This window comes from Peromyscus leucopus, chromosome 1, assembly GCF_004664715.2.
Source record: "Peromyscus leucopus breed LL Stock chromosome 1, UCI_PerLeu_2.1, whole genome shotgun sequence".
Taxonomy (NCBI): domain Eukaryota; kingdom Metazoa; phylum Chordata; class Mammalia; order Rodentia; family Cricetidae; genus Peromyscus; species Peromyscus leucopus.
The window spans coordinates 111,900,719-111,915,506 of record NC_051063.1 but is presented as its reverse complement, the minus strand read 5'-3'; the positions used below and the strand labels follow the sequence as shown (position 1 = coordinate 111,915,506).

The following is a 14,788-nucleotide window of genomic DNA, read 5'->3' as shown; positions in this document are numbered from 1 at the left end:
AAAAATTTCTATCTATCTATCTATCTATCTATCTATCTATCTATCTATCTATCTATCTATCTATCTGCATATGTATGTGTGTGTGGTGTGTCTGTGGATGTAAATACTATGTCATGCATCCGGAAGTCAACTCGTGGGAGTCGGTTCTCTCCTTCTACCATGTGGGTCCTTCAGATTAAACTCACATTTTATAGTAAGTAGCTTTACCCACTAAGCTGTCATACTTGACCTCATAGTTTTTTTGGGTCAGGTTCTCACTGTGTCGCTATGGCTTTGCTGGAACTCACTCTGTAGACCAGGCTGGTCTCAAACTCACAAAGATCTATCTGACTCTGCCTCCTGTGTGCTGTTACACCCAGCTCTCATAGTTATTTTTTAAAGGTATATTTATAAGGATATCGTATTTGGGATTTTTCTCATCTTCAGAATTTCTAAAACTTGTTTTTAGCGTTTATGCATATGCCCTCTTCCTTTTGGAAAGCCATTTTTTTTTTTCAATTGAATATGTTAAAGGCTGAGAAGTCTCACAGTCAAGAAAGCTACTTACTGGCTGGTGAGATGCCTCAGTGAGTAAAGCATTTGCCTATCCAAGCTTAAGGACTGCTGCTCAGATCCCCAGAACCCACACGAAAAGCTGGGTGGATGCCATGGCCTGCAAGTCATCCCAGCACTCAGAGTAGGAGGCAAGGGACTTCTGGAGCAGGCTGATTACCTAGACTGGCCAAAATTGTGCTGTCTGGGTTCAACTGAGAAACTCTGCCTTAAAAATTAGATGAAGAGGGACTTAGGAAGACTCTTGATGTCAACTCAACCTTCAGTCTCCTCATGTACCTACACACATACATACTCCCACATAGATGTGTGACTTACACGTGTGAATACACACACATACACACACACATGCACACACACACACACACACACCATGAAAGAAGGGAGAGCTCTTTATATTTGCTAATATATGACTTCTTGAAGTTATTTAAGAACACAAAGTACCAGTTAATAGTCCGTAAAAAAATTGTTATGAATGGGCTGAGGCAATGGCTTGTTTGGCAAAGTGAATTGTTTTATAAGCATGAAGACCTGAGTTTGATCCCCATAAACCATGTAAAAATGCTGGGTATGATGGCTTGTCTTTTTGCTTATAATCCCAGGGCTGGGGAAGCAGAGGCAGGAGGATCCCTAGGATAGTTTAGCCTAACTGATGAGCTCCAGACCAATAGGACTCTGTCTCCAAGAAAGTGAACAGCGTTTTTAAGTATGAAAACTGAGATGGACCTTTGGTCTCCACACTGGAACACACAAGCATGTGCTTGCACACACACACACACACACACACACACACACACACACACACACACACCACACGGGGGTAGGGGGGAGAACAAAGGAGAGGCACAAAATTTTCCCTACAATTTGTTTCTACTCTGTTTTCAAATTCCCCCTTTTCAGAAAGGCCATGTTGGACTCTGGTCCTAGGTAGCATGGTGATGGGGGCTGGACATGTCCTTCTTTCTTGACTAGGGGTATGTCTCTAGCCCAGGCTTCATCCTCCATCCAGGACCTCTCTTTGAGGCAGAACAGGGCTTCTTCTTTCCTGCCTCCTTCTCTGAACTAATCTCTTCTTTTGGTCAGATTTGCCTATTTTATGTTTTTTCCATATGAAGTGGCAAGAGAACAGTTCACTGCAGTCACATCAAAGTGTTGACAGGGTACGATTGGGAGTAGTGGCTTTGTCATTGAAACGGTTTCTATTTTCATGAGGAAGCATTTTCCTATGAATATAGTGCAGTGGAAAGCATATCTATTTCAGAAGTAGAGAGCTGTAGGAATAAATTTCAGCTTTACCTTTTGCTAGCTGGTGAAATGGAATAAAGTGATTTGACTTTACAGTCAGTTTCTTCTAGGCAAAGTAGTGAACAATAATCTATCTGGTAGGGTAAGCAATTTCGAAGGTGAGATGATGTATTGGTTATAAACTCAAGGCTTAATAAGCAGTAGCTGTTGTTATGATTCAGCTATGATTCCATTGCTTGTGAATGTCCCCTAACATTTTATTATAAAATATTTCAAATATACAGAAAAGTTGAAAAACATTTGATAGTGAACACTCATAAACTTACCTTGAACATGCTAGGGAAGTACTCTACCAATGAGCTACATCTCTAGCCCTTACCTCTTAATTTTATAAATAATAATTAAGTATATTTGACTTACCACATGCATATTCTTCATCTATCAATCTTTTTATCCATCTTATTTTATAGATTTCAAGGTAAACTATAGACATCTTCCCCTAAATAATGAAAGTTTTGTATTATTGAGTTCAATATTAGTTTATGATGCATTTAATAATAATAATAATAATAATAATAATAATAATTTTTTGGAGACAGGTTTTCACTATGTAGCTCTGGCTGTCCTGGAACTCACTTTGTACATCAGGCTGGCCTTTAACTCATAGAGATTCAATTGCCTCTGCTGCCCAAGTGCTAGGATTAGAGGTGTGCAATATTATGCATGAGCCTGGTTTATGATGCTTTTTTAAAAAAAATTAGTTTAACATATAGGGGAACAGACTTCATTATGACATTTTCATACATGGTTAATTTTGGCTGATTTCTCTCCCTCTTTTCCCCTCCATCTCTCTGTCTTCCATTCTTGCTTCTATCCTTCTGCTTCCAGTGTTCCCCCTTCAAGTTTTAAATCATGATTCTTCTTTTTTGAGGGGAATAAAGATCTACATATAGCAGAAACCACAACTTTATGTGTAGTATTTGATATGTAAGTCAGTCTGCTATGAAGATATGAAATATTTCTGTGCCTCAGAAAGTTTCCCATTCATCTTCTGGGCTGTCCTCATTTTGACTCCTAACACAGAGTATTTCCTGAGATCTTCAGAGCTAGAATTCAGACACTTGTTATAGGCTGGTTACAGGGACATTTGTAAGCTGGGTGGTTGCATGTTAGGTATCTGGTCATACCACAGACATTGGAACTAGGAACATTTTTTCCACAAGAAAGCTTGCAAATTTTTCATAAAAACATAGCCCCGCTATGAAAATGCAAAGGCGGCTGGTGGGAGTATACAGACAAAGAGAGAACAAGAGGGTGGATGAGTGGGGAGGAGACAATTTTTGTTTGAAATGCCAAAATGAAACCCAATTCTTTGGATGCTAATTTAAAAATGAAACAAAACAGTGCTTCATTCGGCAAATAGTTATCTGAGAACTTGCTAAGCACTGTGGGAAACACTGTAGAATCAAATGAGTACAAACAGCATTTTGAGGGTTGTGATAAAAATAGAACCCGAGTAGAGCAGAGTACTGAGAAGGGGGAGCAGTTTGGCTTTTTCAGACCTGGAAACACAGATAAGGACAATCTCAGGGAGGGGGAAACATTCGAACTGAGTATTGTAAAGGATGAGTTGGCCAGTATTCATAGAGTTAAAGAGTGAGGAAAGAGATTTGAGGATGAGTAGGGGAGGAAAGAGTATGGTGGATGGCTTTCCTGAACTTGGAGCAATGGTTGTATAGATTAAGCTGGAGTGGGAAGTAGATAGGGCTTTGCATAACATGTGAATGCCTACATTATTTCTGCAGTGCAGGGAAAATTATACTCAAGAGACAGAAAAAATTAAGCAACACAGTTAGATTTGTTTTTGATTGTTCTGGCAGTCGCTATGGAGCCTAGGCTGGCTTCATTCTTGCCATACCCCTGTCTCTGCCTCCAGTGTGCTGGTATTACAGGCATATGTAACCATGCCTAGCTGGGTTAGATGTTTAAGAGAGCTTTATGATCAATTATAATTGTACTTCTTCTTTGTGTTATTATACTTTAATTTTATATTCATATCTGACTCTTCCTCTGTTTATCTCTCCAAAATGATAGGAAGTGTGCCAGTATCTGACAAATCCCTATATGTCGGATTCCCTGCTGGTGCAGAACATTTACCAAGCTCTGAATGTATATTATAATTATTCAGGCCAGACCAGATGCAATAATATTTCTGAAACAACAATTGGCAATTTAGGATCCCGGGTTTGGGGCTATCAGGTAAGCATGTATGGCTCCTGAGGCAGTCTTTCTTTTTGCTGATACAGTTGTGCTACAATAGCAATCAGACAAGAGTTTATCACCTATCCTGCATTCAAGTCTACATGCTGTTGCATTACACTGTAAGACTACCAATAAGTTCATTTGTTCATTCACTCACTCACCAATCACGCTGAGTGCTTATCATTAATCAGGCTCTCTTCAGTTTCAAAGATAAAGACATAAATAACATGATCTTACCATCAAATAGTGAGAAAGATAGATGCACTGACACTAAAATAGACCTTGGCAAGTCCTGGAAAGGGGGCATCGTATGGACGTGTGACAGAGTGAAGTCTAACTCCACTCTCTCTGCACCTGCATTCTTTTATCTGCACAGTATGACTAATGATTGCAATCAGAAACTTTACTGCGTCCCACAGCCGCTCAGTCCCAAATAAATACACTCAGACTTATATTAGTTACAAACTGTTTAGTCTATGGCTCAGGCTTATTATTAACTAGCTCTTTCATCTTAAACTAACCTATTTCTATTAATCTATGTATCGCCACATGTCTTGTGGTTTTACCTGTGTTCTATTACATCTTGTTCCCCTGGCGGCTCTTAGCGTATCCCTGACTCTGCCTTTTTTCTTCCTGTCTCTTTGTTTGGATTGCCTGCCTGGCTCTAACCTGTCTTGCCATAGGCCAGAGAAGCTTCTTTATAACCAATGGTAGCAACACATATTCACAGTATACAGAAAGCCATCCAACAGCAAATAATGGTGATGACACTTTCCTCCTAAGGTTGTCTTTAGGGTTAAATATGACCATAGATATGAAAGAATGCCCCTTGCCAAGAAAGGAATACAGATTCTTCTGTGACCTTTCAGCCATGTCTTTCTTTCTTCCCTTTTTTTTTTTTTAAAGTTTTATTCTTCTCTCATACTTTACATCTGGACCAGTTTCCCCTCTCTTTATTCCTCCTAGTCCTTCCCCCCACTTCTCTTCTCCCCAGAATCAACTCCTCTATTTTCCTTCAAAACAACAACAATAACAACAACAACAACAACAACAACAACAACAACAAAAAGAGCAGGCCTCCCAGAGATATCCCTGAACATAGCCTAACAAGGTACAGTAAGACTGGGCACAAACTCTCATATCATGGCTGGACATGGCAATCCAGTAGGAGGAAAATGTAACTGGAGTTTTCCTGTGTCCACCCAGCTCCTGCAGCTGCTCAGACCCAAGTAAACACACAGAGACTTATATTACTTATAAACTGTACGGCCGTGGCAGGCTTCTTACTATCTAGTTTTTATATCTTTTTTTTTTTTTTTTTATGGTTTTTCGAGACAGGGTTTCTCTGTGTAGCTTTGCGCCTTTCCTGTAGTTTTTATATCTTAAATTAACCCATTTCTATAAATCTATACCTTGCCACATGGCTTGTGGCTTACCTTACATCTTGCTTCTTATGGCAATGGTGGCTGGCAGTGTCTCCTGACTCAGACTTCCACTTCCAAGAATTCTCCTCTCTGCTTATCCCACCTATACTATACTTCCTGCCTGGCTACTGGCCAATCAGCATTTTATTTATCAATCAATCAGAGCAATACATTCACAGCACACAGGAAGACATCCCCAGCAGGAAAAGGGTCCCAAGCATAGGCAAAAGAGTCAGAGACAACACCTACTCCCATTGTTGAGAGTCCCATAGGACCATCAAGCTCCACAACCATAAGGTATATGAAGAGGATCTAGCTCTGACCCATACAGAGTCTATCTCTTCAGTTTCTGTGAGCCTCTATGAGCCCCATATACCCCCTGGCTCTATGGGCTATGTTCTCATGGCATCTGAGGTTCAATCCCTCTGGTCCCTACAATCCTTTCTCTCCCTCTTCTGCAGGGTTCCCCTGGCTCTGCCCAGTGTTTGTCAGCCATGTCTTTCTACGGGGAAATAAAAGTGTTGTGTGGCAGGGATGTAAAGGGGGTGGGGTGGGGAGGGCTGAAGCTCGATTACAAGTTTAGACACTAGCTTTGCTACTTACTGATGATGATGCTACTTATTTTACTACTCAGCAGCTGAATGGTCTTGAATAATTCATCTCTTCATTTCCTTTCCTGGATTGCTTTTAGACCTGCACAGAAATAATCCTGCCTTTTTGCACGAATGGTGTTGATGACATGTTTGAAGCCCGTTCATGGGACTTAGACAAGTATTCTGATGATTGTTATAAACAGTGGGGTGTGAGGCCACGGCCTTCCTGGGTCACTACCTTATATGGAGGCAAAGACATCCGTTCACATTCAAACATCATTTTCAGGTGAGTTCTGTTGGTCCCAAGAGGAAGTTTGGTTGTTGGGGACCCTTGCAGAATGGCTGAGAGAATAGAATTAGGAAAGTGTGGGGTAATAAAACAACATAGAACACAACAGTGACCTCATTAGGCTTCTATTAAAATCTCTCCATCATGAAACAAAACGTTATCTTTTGTTCTCAGGTTGTGTCATTATTGTTAGTAATTATAGCATGAATATTCAATATTGGTTCAACCGACACTTTTGAAGTGCCCACTCTTTTCCTTCCAAGTACTGTAAGACATGAGGCACTTTAAACAAATTACCCAGAATCCTCACAACTACTTTGAGAAGTAGTTGTGATAGCCATCCTTTTAGTCAGGAAGATACTCAGAATCACTGAATTGAGACACTTACAGAAGCCCAACCAGGTAGTTGTAAAGGAAGATTTCTTCCTTGGCCTGGATGCCTACAAACCCACTTGTTCTTCTTTGTCAATGCTTTCAAGATGTGACACATTTGATACTGGTTCACACCAGAATGAACTGAGTTGGCTCCAAGCATACCTGACTGTGATGTCACATGTTTCATGTCTGGCTAGGTTGTCTGCTATTTAGCCGGCAGCTGGCTAATTAAAACATTCACCAAGGGCTGGGGATATAACTCACTAGTAAAAGTACTTGTCTATTATGCAAGAGGCCATGTGTCATCGCTAGCACCAAGAAAAGCAGTTGTGTGAATCTGTGGACACCAACACATACATCTTCACTAGAGCTGTGGTTAAATTTGCAAGCATCTTTTTTCTTATACTCTCTCTTAAAGGAGTCAGATTGGATCCTCTGTGTACACACAGTAGTTTCTGGCAAAGAGAAGTGTAGACGAATTTCTAAATGGTCTTATTAAATAAAAAACATAGAGCCAGAAATTTGGGTTAAGGCCTGAGAGAAAGATCAGAGGAATAGGACAAACCACAAGCTAACTTCACCTCACCAACTCTGCAGCTTCCAAAAAGGAGCAACTTCCTGTCTACTCAAGCTTATATACCTTCCTGTTCTGCCATCTGATTTGCTCTCTGTCTAGCTACATCACTTCCTCTTCCTGGCCAGCTCTGTCACTTCCTGTGTGTACAGGCCTCCAGAACTCTATGGTTGGTACTAGGATTAACCATGTGTGTCACCACACTTGGCTCTGTTCCCTAGTGTGCGCTTGAACTCACAGAGATCCAGACAGATCCCTGTCTGCCAGGTAAAGGATTAAGGGTGTATGCTAACATTACATGACTTCTGTGTTGTGGCTGACTTTTTTTTCTGATCTTCAGGCAAGCTTTATTTATTAAAGCACAAATAAAAATATCACCACATTTCAGCACAAATATCACCACATTTCAGCACAAATAAAATATCACCACAGAGAAGTGCTGAAGGTTGCTGCCAGTCTTGATTAATATATGCCTCTAACTATCAGACTCACTCTATTTTCTAACCCAACAGATACCTGTTTCCAAATAAAAGCCAAGACACTGACAGAAAACAGACAGCTTCTTTTAGTTTAATTTCTTTAAACTGTGTTCCTTAGTCTCAGTTGGACTCTTCATAACTATATTATTCAGTTCAGCAATGTAAAGTGGTGGTTGGACAGATGAATCCACTTACATTCTGCCAGATTTAGTGTTTGAAATTAGGGAGAATGGAAAGACTATGAACACTGAGAAAGGCATCTGTATGAGTCTTTGGGTCTGACTTTATCATTAGTTCTGCTGTTAGAAAATATCTAAGACTTGGCAATTTATAAATAGCATAAACTTATTTCTCACGATTGTGTCAGCCAGGAAATCTAAAATGAAGGTTCTGACAAGTTCTGTGTCTAGTGAAGGAATGGTGTCTGTCTCCAAGATGACACCTTGAAGGCTGTAGTCTTGTTCAGCAAAAGGTAGAAGAGTGGAAAGGGACCTAGACTAGTTTTTCTAGCTTTGTTTTTTTTACTTGAGACAGCGTTTCACTATGTATCCCTGGCTGTCCTGGAACTCGAAATGTAGACCAGGCTGGCCTGGAACTCATAGATAAACACCTGCCTCTGCCCCCCAAGTGCTGGGGCTAAAGGAGTGTGTCACCACATCTGGTTTGTTTCAGTCTTTTGATGATAATCCCCATGTAAGTCAATCACTTCCCCAAAGGACCTGTCCCTTATCACTAATCTTCGTGCTTGTCTCCACAAGTTAAGTTCTGACTCATGAATGAGGAGCACAGAGTCTCTAGGCTCATCTCTGTTCTAGCAGAGGGGGAAGTACTTCATCAGTTCTTTGTTTCCCCCTTGGAGATTATCTTCAGGGACTGTCCATATGGTTCTTCTAACATCCAGGACTTTAAGGTTGTAAGGTAAAGACCTTATAACAAATAAAGCTGAAGATCAAATTTGATTAAGTGTAATCTTTATCCTTTGTTTGGATGTTTAATATAAGAGTTTTGGTCAAATACCGTCTCTTTTCTTATTGGATTCAACCACCTCAAATAATTCTTTTAGTAATCTGTTTGTAGTATTCATAATCGTCATGAGCATTGTCTTCATTTTTGCTAGAAGTGGGGACAGAGTTTGTAAGAGACATTTCCGGATGAGAGCAGAAGTCAGCGGGTCGTAGTAGCTCAGTGTAGGGAAGGAATTTTCTAAGAGAGCTGCACAGATGCAAAAGGAGCTTGTCTCCAGTGAGATGACTCGTGCTGTCTGATGCTCAGTTTTGCCGTGTGAAGAAGAGGACAGGCAGTGACACCTCACAGAGTTGCTGTCATGTTTAAATGAGTTAGCCCAAGCTAGACCCGGTGGCCTTTTGTCCCTACTACTCAGGAGGCTTAGGCGGCAGAGAAATGTTAACCCAGCAGAATACTATGCTCTCAGACTCAAACCTGGAAAATCCATGTACATAGAAAGTGAAATGAAGTCTGTTTTCTCCCCTGAACTTTATATCTGTATGTTATTCCTATCCAGCCCAGAACATAGACACGTACAGACACACACACACATAGACACACAGAAGCACAGACACACACAGAGATATACAGACACACACATACAATTACACACACACACACACACACACACACACACACACACACACACACACGAGTATGTGGGCTGCTTTGGCGGGAAGGTTCAATATGAAATTGTTGGATTGGAGATTTTCCAGCTAAGATTTGTAATTATAGAATCAGGTTCAGCTTGGGTGTCTTTTTGTTCTTTCTATAATTAAATACATGGCTTTGGGCAAATTGCTAATTTATGAAATTGAGAAATACTAATGATTATCTAACCCCGTTATTTAGAGAAGAAATAGATTGTTTCAGAAGTAAGCACAATGACGACAGAGGTTTGTCTGTATTGTCTACTGAGCCTGCTGTGTCAATGAGCACGACACAGATAGGTTTTCAGTAAGCATTTGGTGAGCAGCTGAGGACTTGATAAATAGTAGCTGTTACAGTCCTGCTTTGGCAATTCTTTTCAGTGCACAGTGGTTTTCTTGGGCAGATTTGTGTTTTCTAAAACTCATAGATTATTTCTCCAATGATGATTCTCAATCATTTAAGTATAATTTCAGAAGGGACCCCATGAAGAACTGGTTAACTAATATCATTTCCCAGGCAAATTAACTATTGCCAGTGATTAAGTGAGGCTGGTTGTTGGGGATTTTACCCAGGTATCTAGAGTCTCCCCGGAAAACAATATATAGATTTAGATTTCCCATGACTAGTGTAGCTTTCATGTGTCTGAACTGAGAAATTCAAGTCCATGTGCAGGCTGGGTCTCTCAGCAACTCCAAACACTGTTGCTAAGTCACCAGGTGCTTCAGATGACCTTTAAATCAGATGCAGTTTGTTCCTCATGTGGCTGCAGGGACTTCTTTGTTTTGCAAATACTGGAGCATTTCCTGTCTGGGTTGAGCCTGTCAAACTGGAGCAAAGACGAAGGCTGTTGGTTCTCTCAAGAGAAGCCAACCTTTATTTTGAACAAAACCAAAAAAGTGTGTTTTTGGTATAAGTTTTTCTCCTCCAAGAATGATATTAGTAGGTTACAATAAAGCATTTTTTTAAGAGAAGTATATGATGGAAAGGGGAATTTAGAGTTGTATTTCAAACAATGGAAAAGGGAATTTAAAGCTGTATTTCAAACATGTTTACATTTAACATGCCTCAATGTTTATTTTCTAATTCAATTTGTGCAGTGCCTTTATCTATAAAAGGCTGATGGACTTAGTATTCTGACTAACTTTTTATGAGAAACACTTTTGAATGCATTTTCATGATTTGCTTCCCCCCTGGAGGTATTATCACTTCCTATGCTTACAGTATGTGATAATACTCACAAGAACTGGACATTTGTGTGGTATGTTATAGTTGGTGTCTTATTTCCACATGCATTATTAAAATTTGACCCCATAACATCTGTGTGAGAGAGAGTTTTGAAAACATTTCTTTTCTGTAGTATGCCTAGGAATTGAGGCTCCTGGAAGTTAGGTAGCTTAGTAAGGATTTGAAATATAACATTGATGTTCTTCCTGCTTCCGCACACAGTTGAAAGCTCAGATGTGTGTTTGTATCGGTCATTTATGTGGACTCTGTTCTTCTATGTCAGAAAGTGCTGAAGAGGGTATGTGTTCATGAACCTTCAAACCTTTACTCACAGATCTCCATGGGGGACATCCGGTATGAAGCACAGATAATCTGATACCTAATTTCCTTAAGTGTTTGTTTGGCTCCTACTGTGAACCACACCTGGTTCTAAAAACCAGAGATAGAGCGATAGAAGAACCCCAAATCCTTAACCCGGTGGAGTCCTGGTTTGACAGGTGATAAAACAAGGCAGTTTCAGCAAATTTGCTAAAGAGAAAGAAAGGTAAGCCAGGAAGGAGGTTAATGATGTAGATAGAGGTGGAGGATTGGGTCCTGTCAGTAGTTCATGGTAGAGATAATGGAGACTTGGATTGTGGTGTGGGAGTCATGTGAGAAGGAGTCAGATTCTGGATATATTTTAAGATATAGCTGACAGGTCTGGTGACAGATTGGGTGTCACATGAAGACTAGAGGATGACAGCAAACCCTTGACCTGAGCAACTACAAAAGTTGCCATTAATGGGGACTAAGAAAATGAAGGGAGGGGCTGGTGAGGAGTTGAGGAATATAAACTCACTTTGGACCTGGTATACTTGAGATGTGTAAATAGATGTCCATGTTAAACATGCCATTGGCACAGTCAGGTGGTACATATGCTTGCAGTATCTTGGCAGTAGAAAATCAGTGATAATCTATAGTATTTGAATGGACCATTGCCAAAGATAGGTGTTTAATATTTTTAGGAGGCAGGTAAATACTCTTACTTGTTTGTGATGGTTATTTGAGCACTCCAGCCACACCTCATGTATCTTTGTCATGCTTCATATAGGCCTTCTACTTTGGGCTGAATCAGCAGCTGAGATGGGGAAAGGCCTGAACTTTGCTTTGTATTTTCCTAGTAAAAATAAATACATTCTCTTGGCTATTATTATTTTGTGAATCCCAGCATAGCTCCTGTGATGGGATACATCAACTGCTAAGTTGACACAAATCTACTCCCCTAAGAAGAGGGAACCCCAGCGGAAGAATTACTTTGATCAGATTGGCCTATAGGTATATGTGAGCTGCACATTACTGATTGCTAATTTATATAGGAGGGCTAAGCACAATTTAAAGATGTTACAACTAAAATGGATACTATAGTAAAAGCATTTATGTGGTAGCATATTTAACGACAACACTTCCGAACCATTTTCTGATGGTGAGTTTATTAACATACAAAGCATTAAAATGGAGAGCATCATGCAAGTCATTGTTAAGATGCTGAATTTCCTAAGGGCCAAAGGATTCAATTGCCAACTGCAGGAATTCCTTAAAAGTGTTAATGCTAACTATGGTGCTGTCATTTACTTTTCAGAAGCAAGATAGCTAAGTCATGAGCAAATATTGAGTAGATTTCATAACTGATGAGGCATTATCAAATCGTTTATGCTATCAAAAAAATTTGTACCAGGACTTGATGATGGAAACTGGCTTATAGATTTAACATTTTTAACAGATTTAACCACTCATTCAAATGAGTTAAACATACATCTTCAAGGTGAAAACTAACTTACCAATCAATACGGTTTCCAAATTACAACAGTGTTCTGATGGAAACTGAAATTATAGCAAGCTCAAATTGAAAGCAAGCACTTCTATGCATTTCAGTACTCTGGCAAAACAATCCCATAAACAGCAAAAAGTATATAGCCTTGTATGTCAATTTGACACAAAAGTTTGAAAACAGATTTCAAGCTTTCAGGAAACATATTTGGCATACTTATGACACAGTATTCAGTCCACATAGACATGTTTCCTGCCAGCTTTCAAACAGTTCGTGGGACTGTGGCACTCAAAGAAAAATAAGACCGCATGTGTTTACGAGACTTTCAGGGTCCTGTGGTCCGTTCCTCACAATCACACCTTATGCCTATTACTGCTTTTTGTTGTTGTGAGCACTTATGTTTTAAGCAATTGTTTACAAGAATGAAGCACACTGAGAACTAAAACCAAAACATCCAATGAGTACCACAAGTACTTCCATCAAACCTGCTATTAACACATTCCTTTAAAAAAAAAAAGGCGTCCAAAATCCCACTAGTCTCATGTTGCCCTCTTTTCTTTTGCATTTATAACAAATAAATGTGTTTTGTTGAAATAATAGGAAGCATCAAGCACCAAGAAACTCTTTAATGTGACCAAGTAGATCCTCAGACCAAACCTCCCAACTTGTTCATATTTTCAGGCTTATGCACAAAGAATGTTTCTCATATTGTATTTGAATGCGGTCATAGAGAACTGACAACCTTAATTTTTCTTGTTTCCCTCACTTCAGCAATGGTGACCTGGACCCATGGTCAGGAGGTGGAGTTACCGAAGATCTCTCTGATACCCTGGTGGCAGTCAACATCCCAGATGGGGCCCACCATTTAGACTTGCGACCCAGCACTGAGACGGACCCACCATCCTTGCAGTTGGCCCGCTCTGTGGAACTCAGACACATGAAGCAATGGGTCTCAGATTTCTATGGCAATTACAGAAAGCAGCCTTGAGCAACTTTTCAAAATCACTTTTACTTTCTTCTTTTATGTTCGCTCCACCCACATATCCATTCACTTTGATTTTTTTATATGTAATTACTTTCCCTCATTTGTCATTGTATTTGTTGGGCCAAGGTCGAGACAGAAGACCGTGACAGGAGTGGGCGCAGCCATCCCACCCAGGTGACTGCTCCGTCCTCACTGCCTTTGTGCCATCTCCAGGAAGAACGCCATCCTGGCAGCTCTGATGCCATCAGAACTGGCATGGTTCCTGACTGTCTTTCACCAGAGGGAGAGCCACTTTTCTCCCAAGCGGGGATGTCTCCTCGGTTTTGAGAGTGAAGTCTCTCTGGCCCATTGTAAGCCCCCATTCCTGCCACAAAAGAAAAAGCAGAAGCTGGATTAAAAACGCTGCAGCTGCGGCTGGTGGGCTGTGTGATGCCAGTCCAGGAAAGGGCCGCTTCCTGTGAGCTCCATGACTGCCTTTGAACTGCAATAAAGAACAAGGCAGACCTACCTGTGTGTTGCTCCCATCTCGTCCAGCTGTTGGGAAGGCAGTGTGCCTGGGCTGGCTGCTTTCGGGAAGTCCTTTCTTTTTCTCTTTCCCCCTTGGCAGCCTTCCTTAGTTCTGGGATATCTGCCACCGTGCTGCAGCCAGGAGAAATCCGGCCTTCTCCTGCTCGGTTTCTCTTTGTTTCTAAGGTCAGTTTTGTGGTGATTTAGTTAAATTATGCCAACTTTGGAAAATCGCTCTGTTTGGTCTTTTACTTGAAATTCGAACAGGCTCTACATCGTGGTCACTGATGATACTTAAGTAAAAAGACTTTTAAATTTGCTGAGTAAGCTATTCAAAGATCAGAATGTAGTTCTGTTTTTTTTTATTTTTATTTTTTAAATATTTTATCTTCTGATAGTTGTTACTGATACAAGCAGCAGGTGCGTGGGGACTTTCCTGTATGGCTTCCAGACGACAAGCAGAGTAATTCATGCAGGCGGCATATTTGACATTAATAAATGACGGACGGACCCTTCCCATTTCCAAGGGGTTGGAACTTTCAAGCGGTTCTCACACTGAGACCTTTCTTCCAAAGGGTTTTCTCAAATAGGAAATACAGTTGAATCCACGCATTTCAGGGACATAGAGACTAACAGTCTCCTCTGTGCTGAATGAGCTTTTCTTCCCAACTTCTTTTTATTTTCTCATTAACCTTTTTTTTTAAAAACCTGTGTTTGGGAACATCTAAGGTTTTTTAAAGTGTACTTGAGATTGTTCATTTCAAGAACCAAGTTTTGATTGGGAGACTGAGCTGTTTCCCTATTTTCCTGGCATAC

The 14,788-nt window shown here is 40.4% G+C and overlaps 1 protein-coding gene across 2 annotated transcripts in view; it reads left to right on the top strand.

Moving 5' to 3' along the window:
- LOC114695923 (lysosomal Pro-X carboxypeptidase-like) overlaps window positions 1-13,972 on the top strand; it is a 61,145-nt gene extending 47,173 nt beyond the window's left edge. The window contains exons 7-9 of one of the 2 annotated variants that reach the window (XM_028873413.2): window positions 3,892-4,056; window positions 6,175-6,362; window positions 13,252-13,972. In XM_028873413.2, the coding sequence (XP_028729246.1) occupies window positions 3,892-4,056; window positions 6,175-6,362; window positions 13,252-13,468 (570 nt within the window). In that variant the 3' untranslated portion in view covers window positions 13,469-13,972. The remainder of the gene's footprint in view (window positions 1-3,891; window positions 4,057-6,174; window positions 6,363-13,251) is intronic. The other variant, XM_037197408.1, reaches the window with a different exon arrangement.
- Window positions 13,973-14,788: the final 816 nt, after the last annotated feature.